This window comes from Ceratotherium simum, chromosome 39, assembly GCF_057802395.1.
Source record: "Ceratotherium simum simum isolate JZ-2026a chromosome 39, ASM5780239v1, whole genome shotgun sequence".
Lineage (NCBI taxonomy): Eukaryota > Metazoa > Chordata > Mammalia > Perissodactyla > Rhinocerotidae > Ceratotherium > Ceratotherium simum.
The window spans coordinates 2140167-2157519 of NC_141938.1; the positions used below are offsets into that span (position 1 = coordinate 2140167).

The 17353-nt window shown below is 62.1% G+C and overlaps 3 protein-coding genes across 4 annotated transcripts in view; 1 reads left to right on the forward strand and 2 right to left on the reverse strand.

Annotated features, from left to right (window-relative positions):
* LOC147912091 (uncharacterized) overlaps nucleotides 1-4907 on the reverse strand; it is a 12259-nt gene extending 7352 nt beyond the window's left edge. Inside the window, exons 1-3 of the mRNA XM_087425273.1 lie at nucleotides 4721-4907; nucleotides 2704-4626; nucleotides 1915-2040 (exon numbers count right to left, since the gene is read on the reverse strand). Coding sequence (XP_087281399.1) covers nucleotides 3308-4626; nucleotides 4721-4907 — 1506 coding nt within the window. The 3' untranslated portion in view covers nucleotides 1915-2040; nucleotides 2704-3307. The remainder of the gene's footprint in view (nucleotides 1-1914; nucleotides 2041-2703; nucleotides 4627-4720) is intronic.
* A 4297-nt stretch (nucleotides 4908-9204) lies between these two features.
* Nucleotides 9205-12575, reverse strand: IER2 (immediate early response 2). Its single transcript, XM_087425369.1, has one exon. It carries the CDS (start codon nucleotides 10858-10860, stop codon nucleotides 10201-10203), a length of 660 nt encoding a protein of 219 aa, XP_087281495.1. The 5' UTR covers nucleotides 10861-12575; the 3' UTR covers nucleotides 9205-10200.
* An 830-nt stretch (nucleotides 12576-13405) lies between these two features.
* On the forward strand, nucleotides 13406-16429 carry STX10 (syntaxin 10). 2 transcript variants are annotated; one of them, XM_004442558.2, is made up of 8 exons: nucleotides 13415-13940; nucleotides 14149-14318; nucleotides 14483-14577; nucleotides 14653-14715; nucleotides 15459-15566; nucleotides 15659-15765; nucleotides 15862-15956; nucleotides 16049-16429. In XM_004442558.2, exons 1-8 carry the CDS (start codon nucleotides 13906-13908, stop codon nucleotides 16123-16125), a joined length of 750 nt encoding a protein of 249 aa, XP_004442615.1. In that variant the 5' UTR covers nucleotides 13415-13905; the 3' UTR covers nucleotides 16126-16429. The 2 variants fall into 2 exon arrangements, with proteins under 2 accessions (XP_004442616.1, XP_004442615.1); XM_004442559.3 differs by lacking the exon at nucleotides 16049-16429 and having other exon boundaries at nucleotides 13406-13940; nucleotides 15659-15761.
* The last annotated feature ends 924 nt before the right edge of the window (nucleotides 16430-17353 follow it).

Consider the following 17353-nt stretch of genomic DNA (forward strand, 5'->3'; position numbering starts at 1 on the left):
AATTCCAGTATCTGTTTACGGCAGTGTCTGTGGGGATGGGAGTGCAGCCGGGGAACACGTGGACCTCGGTGCCGCAGCCCTGAGCCGCCGCTCGGGCACACAGCAGCCCCAGGGGGAGGGTCCCAAGGGCCCACCTCCCGCCCAGGCGGAGTCTGACTGCCACAGCCGCACGGCCCACAGCCAGTGAGTGCAGGCCTGCCACGGGCGGCCCAGTGGCGCACAGCCAGGACTGGGCTCATTCCGGAAGGGCGGGCCCGGCAGGGGAGGGAGGGAGGGAGTAGGGAGGACAGGAGGGAGGGGGCCTCAGGTGGAGGCTGACTGGCAGTGGGCTGGCCTGAGGCCCAGCTGCTGGGCCAAGGCCCAAGCCCCTCTGGCCTCTGACACACCCCCCGGGACGGGCAGCCTCCGCCGGCCCGCCCCACCCGCCCTCGGGTCTAAAGGGCGAAGCCGAAGCCGTGAGCCGTCCCGTCCAAGACACCAACGAGGGGGCCGGCGGCAGCCTCTCCAGTCTATCCGTTTGGTTTTCCTCAGCAAATACTGATCACCAAAAAACAAATCACACACCAAAAGCAGCTTTGCCCTCATCAAGCCTGTGGGCCGAGTGGGCACAAATTGGCCCCTGGGGACATTTTCACCCAAGGAAAGGGGAAAAGATGGTACAAAATCACCCAGTAAGTGGGTCTGAAAAAGCTGAAGAGGGACCCTGGTGGGCCGGCAGCCGCGGATTTGAGGAGGGAAAGAAAAGGCCTCCCGGCGGTGGCGGGAGACCTGGGGCACAGCCGTCACCACCCCAGGCTCTCTCTCCTTATCGGTGAACGGGAGACAAGGAGCAGGGTATATATATCTGTATATAGACGCACACACAAAACTCCCTACCCAATCCCTGCCTCCAAATCCAGGAGACGAAGAAAAACAAGGGGCTTCCTTTTACGAGGCACAAGATTGCTCTGAGCCTCAATTCCCTCATCTGTCAAAGGCGGCCAGTGCAAGTGCCCTCTTGAATTCTGATCCAGGCTTGCAGAGAGGGTCAACTAAGTGAATACAGTCATTCATCGCTTAAGGTGGGGACATGTTAGGATGGGGGCACATTCTGAGAAATGCATCCTTAGGCCATGTCGTCGTTGTGGGAACATCACAGAGTGCACTTAAAAACAAACCTGGTCGGGGGCCGGCCCCATGGCTTAGCGGTTGAGTGCGCGCGCTTCGATACTGGCGGCCCGGGTTCCGAGCCCGGGCGCGGATCCCAGGCGCGCACCGACACACCACTTGTCCGGCCATGCTGAGGCCGCGTCCCACATACAGCAACTAGAAGGATGTGCAACTATGACATACAACTATCTACTGGGGCTTTGAGGAGAAAAAGGGGGAAAAAAAAAACCTGGTGGTATAGCCTCCTACACACCTAGACTATATGGTGCTCATCTTACGGGACCACCACCCGCCACTGACACACGGCTGTCTGTGTAAGGAGCCAAGCACACTGCTCCAAGGAAGCACCAATAAATGTGGTCACTTCTGACAACAGACGAGTGTTATTTGGTCTATAACTAACCGGAAGCCCCCGGGGCCGGATGCTGAGCCTCCAGGGGCCCTCGGAGGCTCCTGGAATCTTCTGAGGGCGCTTCTCAGGCTGACTGTAAACAGAAGGGACCTTGCAAGAAGCCTCAATGAACACAGGGGCTAATTCCCCAGCATGTCTTCCCAGGGCTCCAAAGAAGAGCAGAGCATTTTCAAGACTCCCAGCTCGGCCCACTCTGGCCCCTTAGGGCCACCCTTAGCTCCTGTCAGGCCCTTGGGAGAACTTCCCAACCTGGGGGAAACTGAGACCCAGACCACCAAGGGAATTGGCTCTTGGGGTGACCTCAGGTAACCCATCGGGGCAGCTAGAACAGTGACTGGCAGACGTAGTTGTACCTTGGATTCACCTGGGAGGCCTGGGTTCCCCGCCCAGCCCAGCCCCAGAGATCCTGGGACTTCTCGGAGCTCAGTGCAGAAGCTTCTCCCAGGCTGGCCACGCCCCATCCCTCGGCTGCACAACCCCTAGCAACAGAGGGGAAAAGAAACAGGCCCTGTGACTCCATGGCCGAGGGCAAGGTCTGCATTTGCCTCACCGTTTCCGATCACTTTTGCAAACAAGACCTGGAACCGGAGGCAAAAGGCTGCATTTTTGCCTGCTTTGTCAATCCCCTCGGCTCCCCCTCCCACTTCGGGCCGGGCCTTGGAGGTGCTCCCCAAAGCTGCACCCCGAGGGAAGGGTTAACAGGAAGCGCCCGGCATCCTGCAGCCACAGAAGCCCATTGTTCTCCAGCCGGTCCCCTCCCCCTTGTCCAGGAAGACCCTCCGGGGAGCCCCTTCAAAAGGGCCGATGTCTCCAGGCTGCAGGCCAACCCATCGGGGAGCGAGCACAGGAAGAGGAAGCCCGCTGGGCGCGGGCTGGGGCACAGCTGTCACCACTGCGTCTCAGGGGGTTTCCGAGGAGGGGGGGCGGGGCTCAGCCTTGCCCGCCCCTGGGGGGGCAGCCCTCCCCCACAGTCCCCATCTGGAAGCCAGAAAGCTTTGATCTCAAGCCTCTAGGTACAGCTTAAGCTCCTGGCTCCCTCCACCCGCCCCCTCCCCCACCAGCATCTCTGGGTCAGAAAGTTTCACACTCCACCCTTCCTCCGTCTGACCTCAGATCTTCCCCCCTCCAGGTCTAACTGTCACCTTTTTCTGATTAGCAGACTCCAGTGGGGGGCGGTGTGCTTTGGTGGGCCGGCCTGGATTTGGAGGGGCCAGAGAGGAGGAGAGCTGTTAGCAATTCCCGGGAGCCTGTGGGGTGGACAGGCCGAGGCCGAGCAGCTGGCAACCAGATGCGGGTGGACAGGCTGAGGGGGAAATTAATTGGTGCCAGTCGGGGTGGCCGGCGGGGAGGGCAGGACCCCAGGGGGCCCCGCAAGCGGGTTAGGTGGCGCAGGGGGGGTGAAGGGACGTGAAGGCTGAGATGACTTCTTAACAGAATCAATGAGGTGCTGGGGGAGGGGCTGATCTGGGCCGATGAGCCGGGGAAATGGAAGGCAGCAAGAAATAAAGGGGCGGAAAAAGGAGGTGGGAAGGTGGACCCAGGGGATTTCCGCTGAGGGGCTGCATCGAAGGAGCAGGCAGGGAGCTGGCCTTGGGGAGGCCGGAGGTCTAGACATGAAGGTCCAGGGCCTCAGCCCCTGGGTTCAGCTCTCCTGGACACAAATTTGCGGAGACCTAGCCCCCCTTTACACAGACATGGGCGGAATAACCCCCTTTGTGCAGCCCTAGAAAACAGATATGAAGTGTCCTAGTGAGAGCAACCTAGACACAGGTGGGGAGGACTGGGCTCCCTGGACACAGGTGTGGGCTCTGAGTCCGCTGGACACAGGTGGGGAGGACTGGGCTCCCTGGACACAGGCGGGAAGGTCTGGGCTCCCTGGACACAGGTGTGGGCTCTGAGTCCACTGGACACAGGCAGGGAGCTCTGGGCTCCCTGGACACAGACGGGGAGGTCTGGGCTCCCTGGACACAGGTGGGGGCTCTGAGTCCCCTGGACACAGACGGGGAGGTCTGGGCTCCCCGGACACAGGCGGGGAGGTCTGGGCTCCCCGGACACAGACGGGGAGGTCTGGGCTCCCCGGACACAGACCGGGAGGTCTGGGCTCCCCGGACACAGGTGGGGAGCTCTGGGCTCCCTGGACACAGGTGGAGGCTCTGAGTCCGCTGGACACAGTTGGGGAGGACTGGGCTCCCCGGACACAGGCGGGGAGGTCTGGGCTCCCCGGACACAGACCGGGAGGTCTGGGCTCCCCTGGACACAGGTGGGGAGCTCTGGGCTCCCTGGACACAGGTGGAGGCTCTGAGTCCGCTGGACACAGGTGGGGAGGACTGGGCTCCCTGGACACAGGTGGGAGTCTGGGCTCCCTGGACACAGGTGGGGAGGTCTGGGCTCCCTGGACACAGGTGGGGGCTCTGCGTCCACTGGACACAGGTGGGGAGGACTGGGCTCCCTGGACACAGGTGGGGAGGTCTGGGCTCCCTGAACACAGGTGGGGGCTCTGAGTCCGCTGGACACAGGTGGGGAGGTCTGGGCTCCCCGGACACAGGTGGGGAGGTCTGGGCTCCCTGAACACAGGTGGGGGCTCTGAGTCCGCTGGACACAGGTGGGGAGGTCTGGGCTCCCCGGACACAGGTGGGGAGGTCTGGGCTCCCTGGACACAGGTGGGGAGGTCTGGGCTCCCTGGACACAGGTGGGGGCTCTGAGTCCGCAGGACACAGGTGGGGAGGTCTGGGCTCCCTGGACACAGGTGGGGAAGGACTGGGCTCCCTGGACACAGGTGGGGGCTCTGAGTCGGCTGGACACAGGCGGGGAGGTCTGGGCTCCCTGGACACAGGTGGGGGCTCTGAGTCGGCTGGACACAGGTGGGGAGGTCTGGGCTCCCTGAACACAGGTGGGGACTCTGAGTCCGCTGGACACAGGTGGGGAGGTCTGGGCTCCCTGGACACAGGTGGGGAAGGACTGGGCTCCCTGGACACAGGTGGGGGCTCTGAGTCGGCTGGACACAGGTGGGGAGGTCTGGGCTCCCCGGGCGCAGGTGGGGCACTTCAGGAGCCTCCACGCCAAGGCTGGGTACCGGGAGCCTCATCTCCCGCTAGCCCCATTTCCCTTCTGCTCTTTGCGCTCTTTACCTGATCCCCGAGGCGGCCCCCTGCCCCAAACGCCCCCGGCCAGGCCTCCGCCTCCTCCTGCCCGCGCGGCCCCGAGCCCGCCCCGAGGGTCTCGGAATCCGGAGGGGCCGCGGGGGCGCGGGGTCCAGGCCCGCCGACTGCGCCGGACTTCTGGGAGGCGGCTCGGCGCAGCGCGCGGGGCGGGGCCCGGAGCCGAGCGCGGGCGGGTCAATTTGCATACCCGCCCCCCTGTGATTGACACCCGGGTCGCTCCGCCCCACTCCCTGGCTAGTGACCCACGCGAGCGCGCCGCCTCGGACTAAAGGTTCCCCGCGGAGATCCAGGCCCCGCCCGGCCCCGCTCCAGCCCGGCCGAGGCCTGCGCCTTCCCCCCGGGCGGGCGGACCTCGCCAGGTTCCTGGAACCGGGCAAACCGGTCTGCGCGCTGCTTCTGCGCTGGTCCAGACCTGTGGCCCGGCCCTTTCCCAGCTCAGCGGAGGCTGATCTTGGGCGCCTGTCCCTAGGGTCCTGCACAGCGGAGCGGGGGAGGGAGCTCGGGATGGGCGACACGGCCAGGGCTGTTCCCTACTTGTCCTCCTGCAGGGCGATCCTCCCTGGGCCTCAGTTTCCCGGTCCGTAAAAAGTGGACATAAAAAGGACCGACCGCAAAGGAAACTTGCAAATGCATCCTTCATTCACAAAAACCACTTAGTAAGCACCTGCTCGACTCCTCTCTGCCCTCATGGAGGCCACAAGCTGTAAGAGGAGACAAACCCAGAAGCAAATATAAAATTGCAGTTGTGATAAATACTACCAAAAAAGAGAAAAAAGTAGCTCTTGATCTGAGCGTCAATAAATATAGGAGTCTTAGGCCAAAATGGGGGCCAGACAGGAAACATTTCCCTGATAACTTGCCCTTGAGCTGAGCTGACTTAACTCAATGAATAGGGAAGAGAAAACATTTTAAGGAGGACCATAGCATATGCAAAGGTCCTGTGGCTGGGAAGATTGTGGAAGCATGAGGAATAAAGAGCAGGTCAGTGTGGACAGAGGATGATGCAAGATTAGGCCAGAGATGGGCTGGCCCAGATCCAGCAGGGCCTTTCAGTAGGTTTCGTCCCTCCTCCAGAAGCAGAATTTTCCTGACTCTGGGACAGCGGGCAAAGTGATTCCATATTATTTGAAAAACATGGAATGAACCCCTCCGCCTCTGCCTTCTCAGCTTTCAGTCCTCTGTTAGACTTCTGACTATGGCCAGTCTTCCTGTAGCAATAACATATCTTCAACCATGCTAGTCTTCCTTTGTAACTAAGAAAGCTGCCTGACCTCACACTGGCTACTGTTTCAGCAGGATCTTATGACATTGTTTCATTTGCATTGTAACTTTTATGGACCTGTTACTTTCTAAGTATAGTGAGTGATTAACCTGTGGGTTGTTAAAAAAAAATTAGATAAATAATAGTACAGTTGTTACACAGATATGACAAAAACCCTGACCCTCAACTCTCTGAGGTTTGGGAAATTCTAAGAGCCACGGGAAGCCACTGATTAAATGAGCTAATAAATATTGAGAATTTAACACCTGCTTACCCCAGACGACCTCATTTACTCATTCAGGCCTGGGCTGCGCATTCCTGGAACTGACATTAAAATGAAGGCAGAGATGCTAAATAGAACGTGAACATACCCTTTCAGCGGGTGAGCAGGGCTCTGAGGAAGGCTGAGCAGGGTCGAGGAGCAGAGTGGCAAAGTGGGGTGTTACTTTAGATCAGGTGGCCCCAGAAGGCTTCCCCCAGGGAGTTGACATTTCAGCAGAAACCTGAAGAAGTGAGGATGGACTTGTGGGGGTCTGGGAGGAGAGTGTTGCAGGCAGCATGAACAGAAAGTGCAAAGGCCCTGGGGCTGGAACACGGTTGGCCTGTTCTTCCACCAGGAAGGAGGCCAGTGTGGATGAAGCAGAGGGGAGCTGGCAGAGTGCAAGGATCCAGCTGCATTCTATGAAATCTGTGTGTAGCCGCTGTCGAGAAGAGACTGGGGGCAAGGGCAGGGAGGAAGCCACTGCCATAGTCCAGGTGAGAGGCGATGCAGCTCACACCAGGGGGGAGCCGTGAGGACCGGGAAAGCCTGGGTGTGGGGCAAGAGGTCAAGTTGACAGCACTGAGACTGGACAGGGTGTGAGGGAAGGCGAAGGAGGGAGTCAAGGAGGACTCCTCCACTGGAAGGCTGGCAGGAAATCGCAAGACTCCTCTTCGTGTCCTCTTATGTTGGAAACACCTGAGACCCCGGGGAGGAGACGCAGGGAGAGGGCTTGACAGCGGAGTCCGGAGGGTGGGGGCGTCCAGGATGGAGAGTCAGCATAACGCGGCATTTAGAGCTCTAAGACGAATGAGGCTACCGAGGGGCAGGGGCGGTCAGAGAGGGGCCCAGGGCCTGAGGTCAGCCGCTGGTGGGGGAGGGGGAGCAACCCCGGAGGGCGAGGCCTGGAGGAGGGAAGGAGCGACCCTGTCACGTGGCTAGCATTCCACCAAACCGGAGCTGGGGGGAGGCTGACCGGGTCACTTTCCCAAATCCACATACTTGCATTGCTGCGCCTGCTTCTACATGGCCGACACTGTTCTCATCCCGGCCTCTAACAATACTAAAATAATAGGGACAGCATTGTCCACAGTTTACAGCCTGAGAAACTGAGGCCCAGAGAGGTGAAGCGATTTGCTCCAAGCTGCACAGCAAGCAAGTCAAGCTGGCTGTCTGGCTCCAGAATCTGCTCCTTACCCCCAACGTCCGCAGCCGGCCTCCGGCACTCGGCTGTCCCCGGGGCCAGAGCGTGTCGATCTGTCTGGCTCAGGCCTTGCATCCCCTGGGGCGGAGCCACGGAGAGTCCACATTCTACCAGACCGGTCTGGTGAGATGGGCATGTGGGTTGTTTCCAGTTTGTGCCAATTTCGGACAACACTGTAGTGAACGCTCTTCTGGAGCCTCTCGCTGCGGCCTCGGTTCCCTGGGGAGCCCGCTGGTCACGCGATATGGGACACTTTCCATTCTCACAACTGTTGTCCCATCGAGCTCTCCCCAGGGGGCCTGTCCCGAGACCCAGCGCCGCGTAACGGCGTGAAGGCTCCAGGCCTCATCCACGTCGGCCGTGACAACTTTCAATCGTGCCCGTTCTGATGGGGGAAATGGGGTCTCGGGGAGGGCTATACCTTAAGGGGATGTGCGGCGGGTGCTTGTCCTGTCTCCCACGGTACCATCCGCAGCCCCCCGCCCCCGTGGCCTGGCCCCGGAAACCCCCAGGCGGCGCGGGCGGGGGCGGGGGTCGGCCGAGCCGCTTCCCGCGGAAGGAAGGGCCCGGCGGTTCCTGCGACAGGATGCGCAGCGAGGCCCCCTCCCCAGCGCCGGGGACTTCCCGGGCCGGGCCAGGTTCGCGGGCGAGCTGCTCCCACGCGGACGCATTGAGCTAGCGCTGGGGGGTGGGGCTGCAGTCCCCCCGCGTCCCACTGGGGAGTTGCGGGTCAGGACCCCGAGTGGGTGGCGCTCCAGTCTCGCACGTTTCCCTGGAAGGAATCTGGCGGCGGTGGAGGCGACTCGGCTGGATTCCCCTGGGGGGCCCCCAGGGGGGGTGGAGGCAGGAGAGGAGCCTCAGGCAGGCGCTCTGGGGCGGGTCCGCCCTCCACCACACCCTCCTCCTCCTGCCCTCCGGCTTCGGGGTCAGGTCCCCTGGGCCTCCGGAGGCCCGCAGCGCGGAGCCAGCCGTCGGGAGGCGGGGCAGGCGCTTCCCCGGCGCCTCGCGTCCCCCTCACTCCCCGCACCTGCGGCCCCTTTGTCCTCTCAGCAGCCACCCCGCCACCCACCCTGGGGCAACGCCCACAGCCCTTCTAAACCAGCCTTGGGTTAATGATGAGGATTTTCTCCTCTGGGGTGACTAACCTGGAGCTGGGCTGGGGCCAAAGCAGCTAACTAGGGCTCCCACGGGCCTTTCTAAACCTATAGCCGCCTCGCGGGGAAGCTGTGCAGAAGCCCACTACACAGATGAGGAAACTGAGGCTGGGAGCTCACCTCCCCGCCTGAGCCACACAATTATACCGCCAGAGATTGGAACAGGGGCATAAAGGGAGGGCGCCCCAAATGTCACCTGCTCAGCTCCCCCCCTTAGGCTGTGGGACCCCCGCCAGAGGTCATGCACTTGGTCAAGTGGGGTGGGGGCGACATCTGCCATCCTTCAAGTCTTCAAAGGAGGCGTGGTCCCCACTCTGCTCGCGGCACTGTACCCAGAAGTATCCCCCCAGACATCTGAACTCGGAAAGCCCTCTCCCCACCCCTAGTTGTAGGGGAATTTCTAAAGAACCCCAAATGTGGGGACCAGGGCGCACCGCACGTAACTGCTCTGGCAAAGAAAAAGGGGCCCAGCCCCTCCTCCCGCCCACTCTGCCCACGTGGGAGCCGGTCAGACCGGTTTCTGGGCCCCAGCAAGCCGCCGCCAGCCCCTGACCCCTTCACCCTGCCCCTCCCCCGCCAGGGAAGAAAACCAGACGGGCAGCAGTTTTTTTATCCAAATGGTCTTTATTTTTCTATCTGGCGTTTCTAGCAAAGGGCCAGATAGACGGAGTTAAACAGAAGACACCACAGTAAACAAGTAAACAGACCCTCGGAACGCCCTGGCGAGAATCTCCCCTTCCCCATACTGGCCCAGTCCCACCAGCAACTGGTCCCGGCTCAGCCTTATAGCGCCCTGAACACCCCCTCCCCCCTTTTTGTGATTCACACCAGGAACGTCTGGGTCGATTGGATCAGCGTGTCTGAGGGAAGGTCACGCTGGAGACTGTGACCATATTCCCACTTGTAACGCACCAGATGAGAAAACTTTAACCTGAAATTAGATCAGGCCCCACCCCCACCCGAAGGCGCAGGGGCGCGGGGCACTAACCCGCAGCACGCGGGGGCGAAGTGACTCAGGCCGCCCTCCTCCCATTCCCCAGGGCGGTGCACAACCCAGACCCTCCTCCCAGGGCCCACACCCACGCAAGGCCAACAGGAAGCGCCCCAAGTCGGGCCCATGACGCAACAATGACCGCTTGCACAAGTATGTCACTAGAGGGGGAAGGGCGGGCCTGGAATTCTCTGAGGTTGGAAACGCCGACACCAACTACCGAAAAACCTTGAAAGGGCAGCGCAGCCCCCAGTGAAGAAGTCAAGTCCGACCCTGAGAAGTGGAAAGAACCAAGCCTCCCTTCTCCCAGTCCCAGGAGAGAGAAAGGGCCACGGCCCAGTCCGTTCAGACAGCACCTGTGGGCGCGCCCGGTCTCGGCGGAAGGCGCCCGCGCCCCCGGCTCAGGCTCCTCGGCGCCGCCGCTGCTCGCACCTGGCGACGGCCCCCGGGGGCAGAGTCCGTCTCCGGGCCTCTCGGCAGCCCCGGCAGCGGCTCCTCTCCACGGTTTCCGCGGGCGCTCCCCCGGGGGCTGGCCTCGCCTCGGGTCCGCGCACTCAGGCCGACGGTTCGGCCCGCGCTCTGGGCTCCGATCGCGCCGCTCGGGGGCCCTCAGAAGGCCACCACGGCCCGCACCAGCACGTTCAGCATGCTGTCCGCCGGGCGGCAGACCGGCTTCGCCTCGCACGCCGGCGGCGCCGTCGGGGGGGCGGCGGGGCTGCAGTTCAGGAGGCCGGAGAAGCGCCGCTGGAGGACGCGCGCCAGGTTGGGGAAGGCGCCCTCGGCTTGCGCCGGAGGCTGCAGGCGATCTCGCAGCTCCGAAGAGGCCCCCTCCTCCTCCTCTTCTAGGCGCGCTTTCTTACTCGGGACCAGTCCGGCGTCCCCGCCGTCGCTCAGGCTGCTGCTCCGCCGCTTGCGGCTGACTTTGGCGGGGCGCGGGGCACAGCGGGCGGGGGGCTCCTCGGCTCTCGGCGCCTCCTGTGTGTCCATGGGCTCCGGAGAGGACTGCTCGCCGTCGAGGAGCGCTGCCTCGGCTGCTGCTTCCGCTTCCCGCGGGTGCAAGCGAGGGTCAGGGGAGCGGGCGGGCGGCAAGGGCGCCCCGGGCTCGTGGGCTTCCACCTTGGCCGAGAGGTAGAGCTCCCGGGCGCTGCGCATGACCAGCGACAGCTGCAGGCTCCGGTGCAGCCGCAGGCCACCGCGCTGCATGCGCGAGTGGTACATCTTCCACACCGACAGGGTCATGATGCGCTGCGCCTCCTTCTGCACCTCCATGGCGGCTCGGCGGCGGGGCCTCCGGGGCGGGGCAGGACAGGGAACAGGTGCACGCAGGACGACGCGCTCGCTCGCGCTTTCTCCGCGGGCCCACCCACGCTGGAACACCGCTCGGACGTTCTGCTCCGGCGCCCGCCACCCGGGCCTTTTATACTCGGAGGGAAGTCCCGGAGACGCCCCGCCCAGTCAGAGAGCCCCATCCGGGCTTTCCAGCGCGCCGCGGCCGGAGCCTCCTTAAAGCGACAGGGTGGAATTTACCCAGCGGAGAAAAGGGACCGGAGCCGGGCGAGGAGGAGCGCGCCCCAGCCCACGCTGAGCCCTCGGGGTGGTCTCCTTTTTCGGGGTCCCCCAATGCGCCCGCGCGCAGGCCCCGGGGAGGGGGGCCGCGGGGGCGCTCAGGGCCCGCCCACGTGCTTGCCTCTGGCGGCCCCAGCGGGTCGCAGGCGGCAGGTTTCCCTGGGCACCCGGGAAGACCCGGGTAGGAGCCGGTACATCCCCCGTGGGCACGGTTCCCAGCATCCACCAGGCGCCTAATTAATGTTTTCTGAATGAATAACGATGTGCTTACTACGTGCCAGGCGCTGCTACGGGCTTTCCTTTCATAAATACCTGCTTGATCCCTCACCTCCACTCCGCGGAGGGACAGTTGTACCTGATTTCCTCGGGTGGGGAACCCGAGGTCGAGTGACTCGTCCAGTATTTGCTAAACGAATAAGTGGGCCGCTGCGGTGACAGGGGACCAGCGGGGCCTCCAGCTCTGCCGTCTCTCCGGCGCACTCCCCTTGTTTGTGGGCGGTGAGGAGGCGGGCGGCGCTGGCTGGCTCCAGGGCAAAGCGGCCCACTCCACGGGCGGCGGATGTCTGCAGACACGAGCGCGGCCCGGGCTGCGGCGTCTGCGCTCAGCACTGGGCGTCCCCCCAGTTCCCCTCGGCACGAGCCGCACGGGTGGGCTTGGCGCTCGGAAGGCGGGGGAGCCGGCCGCACGACAGTCCGCGTGGACACGTGGCTGCCGCCCCCCGGACGACGCGGCCGTGCTCCGCCTCTGCGCCGCGGAAGGCGTGACTGGGGTGGGACCTGGAAACTTGAGCAACGCAGAGATAGAGCAGATAGACAGACAACAGCAGCCCCACCCTCCGCTACGCGCTAAGGCTCCAAGAAAACCTGTTTCCACTTCCTCCAAACAAAGTGCAAAATTGTCGAAAAGCTCCATTCATTCGTGGCACGCGCGGGCCCTTTAAGGGGAGGCTCCGCCCCCGCAGTCTGGCGCGCGGAGCCTTCCCGCCACTGGCTCCGCGAGACTTCCACAACTAAATTTGGAAGCAGTGACGTAGGGCATAGCGCGCGAACTGCTTCCGGCTGCCCATATAAGGACAGGGGCCGGGATCTCCGTACCCGGCAGTAGCGGGCTTCTTCCGGGCGGGCGGGGGCGGGGCCTTGGCTCCCGGACACACCTCCTCCCCTCCCCCTCTCCCGGCAGCTAGCCCTGGCCGGAGCCCGCGGCTTCCGGGCCACCGTCCAGCCGGGCGGGCAGGAAGGGAGAGGCAGGTATCGCTTCCTTCCCTGCGGAGGCCAGGAAGGCTTGACGGCCCTCCGGGAAAGCCCCCCACCGGCTGGTAGGGGCGACCTCAGGGCTCCCAATGACGCCATCTCCCAGAGACCCTACACAAAGACCTTGCCAACACATGGGGCGACTCCCTGAGGACCCCTTCATCCCTGTCCCCCCGCGAAGACCCCCAGTTATTTTCCCCTACGAGGATTCCATGTATTCCTGCCCCTTTCCCCAAAATTGATCTTCTCATGCACCCCTGGAGCGCGCTCAGGTCCCGCCCCGTAACCCCCCCACCCCGCGCACATGGGAACTCAACAATTATTCTCTCTTCTAAAAGACCCTTTCAAAAACTCCCCATTCAGCGATCCCGCCACACATTACAGCGACCTGCTGAGGACGCCCCCATGCCCGCCCCCACCACCACCCAGACTCCACAATGACATCCCCAGCCCAGGCACTATCTCTGAGACCCCACACAGGACTCTGACACGCACAGGAGCGACCCTCCAGGACTTCTTCAGACATCCCGCCCACCCTCCAGAGGGAGATCAGGACCTCACTCAGGCGCTGGCTCCCCCCTTTCCCCCCAAAAAGTGCTTTCCCGGAGACCTCACACAGAACTCTGTCACACTAGGGGCGACCCTATGAGTGGCTCCCCAGACATTCCTGGCTTGGCCCCTCCCCAGACGGGGACCCCACACGCAGAGGACTTCCCTGCGGACCATCCTCAGAGCCACCACCACACCCCCCTCCTGCGACTCCCAGGCTTGCACCCAGAAAGGCCCCACCTCCAGAAGCACCTCCGGGGCCCCCACTCACGGCACCCCGCCGCAGGGCGACCTCGAGGCGCCCCTCCTCCGCAGGAATAAAGAGGAGGAGGGGAGAGTCCCCCAGAACCGCCCACCGGAGAATGCCCGCGCCGCACCCCGCCCCCGCGGCAAGGTGGAGAGGACCGCCTCTCCCTCCACCCCTTCCCAGTGCCACTTCCGACCCTGGGCTGGGACGATGTCCCAGGACAGGATCCGGGTGCGGGCTCGGGGAGTCCTTTAAGAGGATCTACGAATCGAATGAGCCTCTACCGCAGCCATAATCTCCCCTGATTTGAAGGAAGCTATTATTATTTACATTGCACAGAAGGGAAACTGAGGTTGCGCAGCAGCAACCCGAGGGGCTAGGTCTCGAACCGAGGGACTTCGAGCTCCGACCCGAACCCCGCCGTGCAGAACTAGGACATTGCCGCAGCGAGCGGACGCGAAGGGGCGGGGCATGCGTACAGGAAGCCTTCTCTGCCCACAACCAAGATGGCTGCGGAGAGGGCGGAAGTTTCCGCACTTGGGGCCTCCGAGGCCTCTCTTTCTCTCCTGGCGGACCCGCTCTCGATGGCCGCATGGGTCACGTGACGGGGGCGGGGGTGGCGGCGCGTTCTCCAAGGCTGCGAGGGAACCAGCGAGCAAGGCCGAGACGGGAGAGGGCTCGGCCTCGGGTGGGCGGCTGACATGTCTCTCGAAGACCCGTTTTTTGTAGTCCGAGGGTGAGTGACAGCGATGGGGAAGGGCAGAGGGCGCTCGCTCCCCCTGCCAGCCAGTGCCCGGGTGCCTGCCAGAGCGTGCCGGCGGTCCGGACACGGCCGTCGGGGTGCGCGGGTCGGGATCGCCCGGTGGCCGAGTGGGAGGGGTTGGCAGGGGGCTATGCGGGTCTCCTGAGCCCCTCAGCCGCGCCCGCTGTGCCCGCGCCTGCAGCGAGGTGCAGAAGGCGGTGAACACGGCCCGCGGGCTGTACCAGCGCTGGTGCGAGCTCCTGCAGGAGAGCGCGGCGGTCGGGCGCGAGGAGCTCGACTGGACGACCAATGAGCTGCGGAACGGCCTGCGCAGCATCGAGTGGGACCTCGAGGACCTGGAGGAGACCATCGATATCCTAGGGCGTCGGAGGGCAGCATGGGAGAGTCCATTGCGGTGACGGGGGGCGCTGGGAGCCAGCCCGTGGGGGAGGCCAGACACCGGGGAGGTGTTGAGGGCTTTGAGGCGGAGGAGGGGGTTGTGTCTGGCTGTGGCCTTGACTCGACTGGCGGCTTACGCATAGTGGAAGCCAACCCAGGCAAGTTCAAGCTCCCGGCCGGAGACCTGCAGGAGAGAAAGGTGTTCGTGGAGAGGATGCGGGAGGCGGTCCAGGTGAGGAGAGGTTCTGATGGAGCGAGGTGGGGAGGTTGGGGCGTCTTTACTCCCTGACGCTGTCCTCACCCCTAGGAAATGAAGGACCATATGGTCAGCCCGGCAGCTGTGGCCTTCATGGAGAGGAATACCAGAGAGGTAAAGCCTGCTGACCCAGCACCCTCGCTGAGCCTCTGGGAGACCCTCCCCTTTGAGCCTGACTCCGCTCTGTGTGTATAATCTCCTCTGCCTTCCTCTGTGGGTCTATACTGGTTTCCCGGGAAAGAGGGGATGTCTGTATACCTATCTCCTTTTTTTCTCTTTGTCTTACCGTTGCCAGGATGTACACCTACCTTTTTTCTGTGAGTATGTGCCTGACCCATCTGAGCGTGTGAACTTGACCTCTCAGTGTATCCGCATCTTCCTCTGTCTGTGCACCTGTCTGTGTCTCTGTGCTGTGTCCATTCTTTGCATGTTGGAAACTCCAGCCTCTCCCCATCCCACATAAGCCTACTTGGGGTCTGGGAGGGTGGGGGGCCGAGGCCTGCATCAGCTTGGAGTTCTGCAGCAGGTGCCCACGTGCCATCCAGGAGTATGGACTTCGGGATTAAAGTCCAATTCTTAAATATGCCTGTTTATCTGATGATAAGAGTTCTCCATGGATTAATTCATTAAATCCTCATTCCAGCTCCAGGAAACAGAGATTATAGCTCTCCCATTTTACAGATGAGGAAACTGAGGCACAGGGAGGTCAAGTGATATGGCCTAGGGGTCACCTTGCTAGTTAGTGGTGGGTCTGGGGAAGCTTCCTGACTAAGCACCGTCTAGATCTGCACAAACTTGTGCCTGGCTCTGCTGTGAGCAGGCATCCCTCCCTGAGCTTGGGGTCTGTGCCCCCACAGATGCTGACCGGCAAGCCAGCCACCCAGAAGTCCTCCAGTGACCTGCTGGCCGCCAGCGTGGTGTCGGCAGCCTCTCGATACCTGGAGGAGCAGCAGGCCACGCAGCAGGTTTGTGTGGGTGGTCGGGGGCTGGGCTGGAGGAGCCTGTGGACAGCTCAGGGCTCTTTGCTGACGGCAGTTCCCACTCCTCCGACCTGCAGCTGATCATGGACCGACAAGATCAACAGCTGGAGATGGTGTCTGGGAGCATCCGGGTTCTGAAACACATGTCTGGCCGCGTCGGGGAGGAGCTGGACGAGCAGGGCGTGTGAGGCCGGGACCCGGGGGTGGGCCGGGAGCCCTCGGCCGGCTGCACTGGTGTGCATGGACCCTTCGGGCGCTGACGCCACCCTGGTCTCGGCAGCATGCTGGACGCCTTTGCTCATGAGATGGACCACACCCAGTCCCGGATGGACGGGGTCCTCAGGAAGATGGCGAAAGTATCCCACATGACGAGTGGTGAGTGCCCCGGGGAGGCGATTCTGGGGTGGGGGGAGTGGGTTGTGGGTGGTGCCCCCTCCCGCAGTGACCTCTGACCCTCTCACCCCCAGACCGCCGACAGTGGTGTGCCATTGTGGTACTGCTGGGGGTGCTTCTCCTCGTTCTCATCCTGCTCTTCTCTCTCTGACCCAGGCCCTCCCCAGGGGGCTGGTCCCTCTAGCTGGGGGGCTGTCAGGACCCGGCCCTCTGGGAGGAGGGGTTTCTGTCTGGGGAGCTGTCCCAAGGCTAGCATTCAGAGCCACTGGGACCCTCAGGGCCCTAGGCAGAGCCCCTACTGCTGGTCTTGCCTCAAGTGCGCTTAGGGGGTGGTGGCGGTAGGGGGACCTCAGACACACCTCTCCCCATTTCTGCTTCGGGTGCCCCAAAGCCATTCGCCTCTGTGCCTTCTCCATGTGCCAACTTGGAAATAAAATCCCAGCCTTTTTTGTACATATTTGTATCATATGGTCTGTTGTTGAAACTTGTGGCTGCCCCTGAGTTGGGAACTCCCATTCTTAGCTCCCTGCTTGCACACACTGGGGCCCAGGGGGCTGTGTGTGTGTGCGCACGTGTGTATGTTAGGGATTTCAGTAGTCGATATTTGGGACAGAAAAGACTAGTCTGGTTTATTTCTTGCTTTTCATGATGGATAATTTTATTAGCATTGAAAATCCCAAACTCGAATTCTTTCTTGAGCTTTTGAAGTTCAGCATAAACATCTTTGTGTCCTGTGCCTAAGGTAGGTAAATCGCTTAGCCGCGGAGCTGAGCGGTGACTTCTGAGGGGCCTCTGAGTAACGCTGGGCTCCACTGTGCACCTAGTCACTTTGGTCCCTCTGTGATATGTCACTCTATCAAGGCAGCATTTGTCAACCTAAGGGCCTTGCCGTGGAGCCTTCCTGAGTACGAAATGACTCTAGAAGCCAGGGAAACTTGTAAGTACCTGAACCTTAGATCGTCATCTTAGGTGTTTCCATCCTTCGCGTTATGTGACCTGACATCAGAACCGTGCGTCTCGGTTGCTCATTTACACCCTGTGAAGTGCTGTGTGTTACGAGGGTATCATTCCACGAGACCCATTTGTCAAATCTTAAAAAGAACCAAATATGTAGCTTTCTCTTTTTTTTTTTTTGTTGCTGAGGAGGATTGGCCCTGGGCTAACATCCGTGCCCATCTTCCTGTTTTATGTGGGACACCACCACAGCATGGCTTGACAAGCAGTGCACCAGTCTGTGCCCGGGATCCAAACCTGTGAACCCGGGCTGCTGAAGGGGAGTGCGCAAACTTAACTGCTCTGCCACCAGGCCAGCCCCCAGATTCCTTTTTTTATGCAAAACCATCAGTGCTATGGGTTGGGCTCTCTTGATCCATTCCATA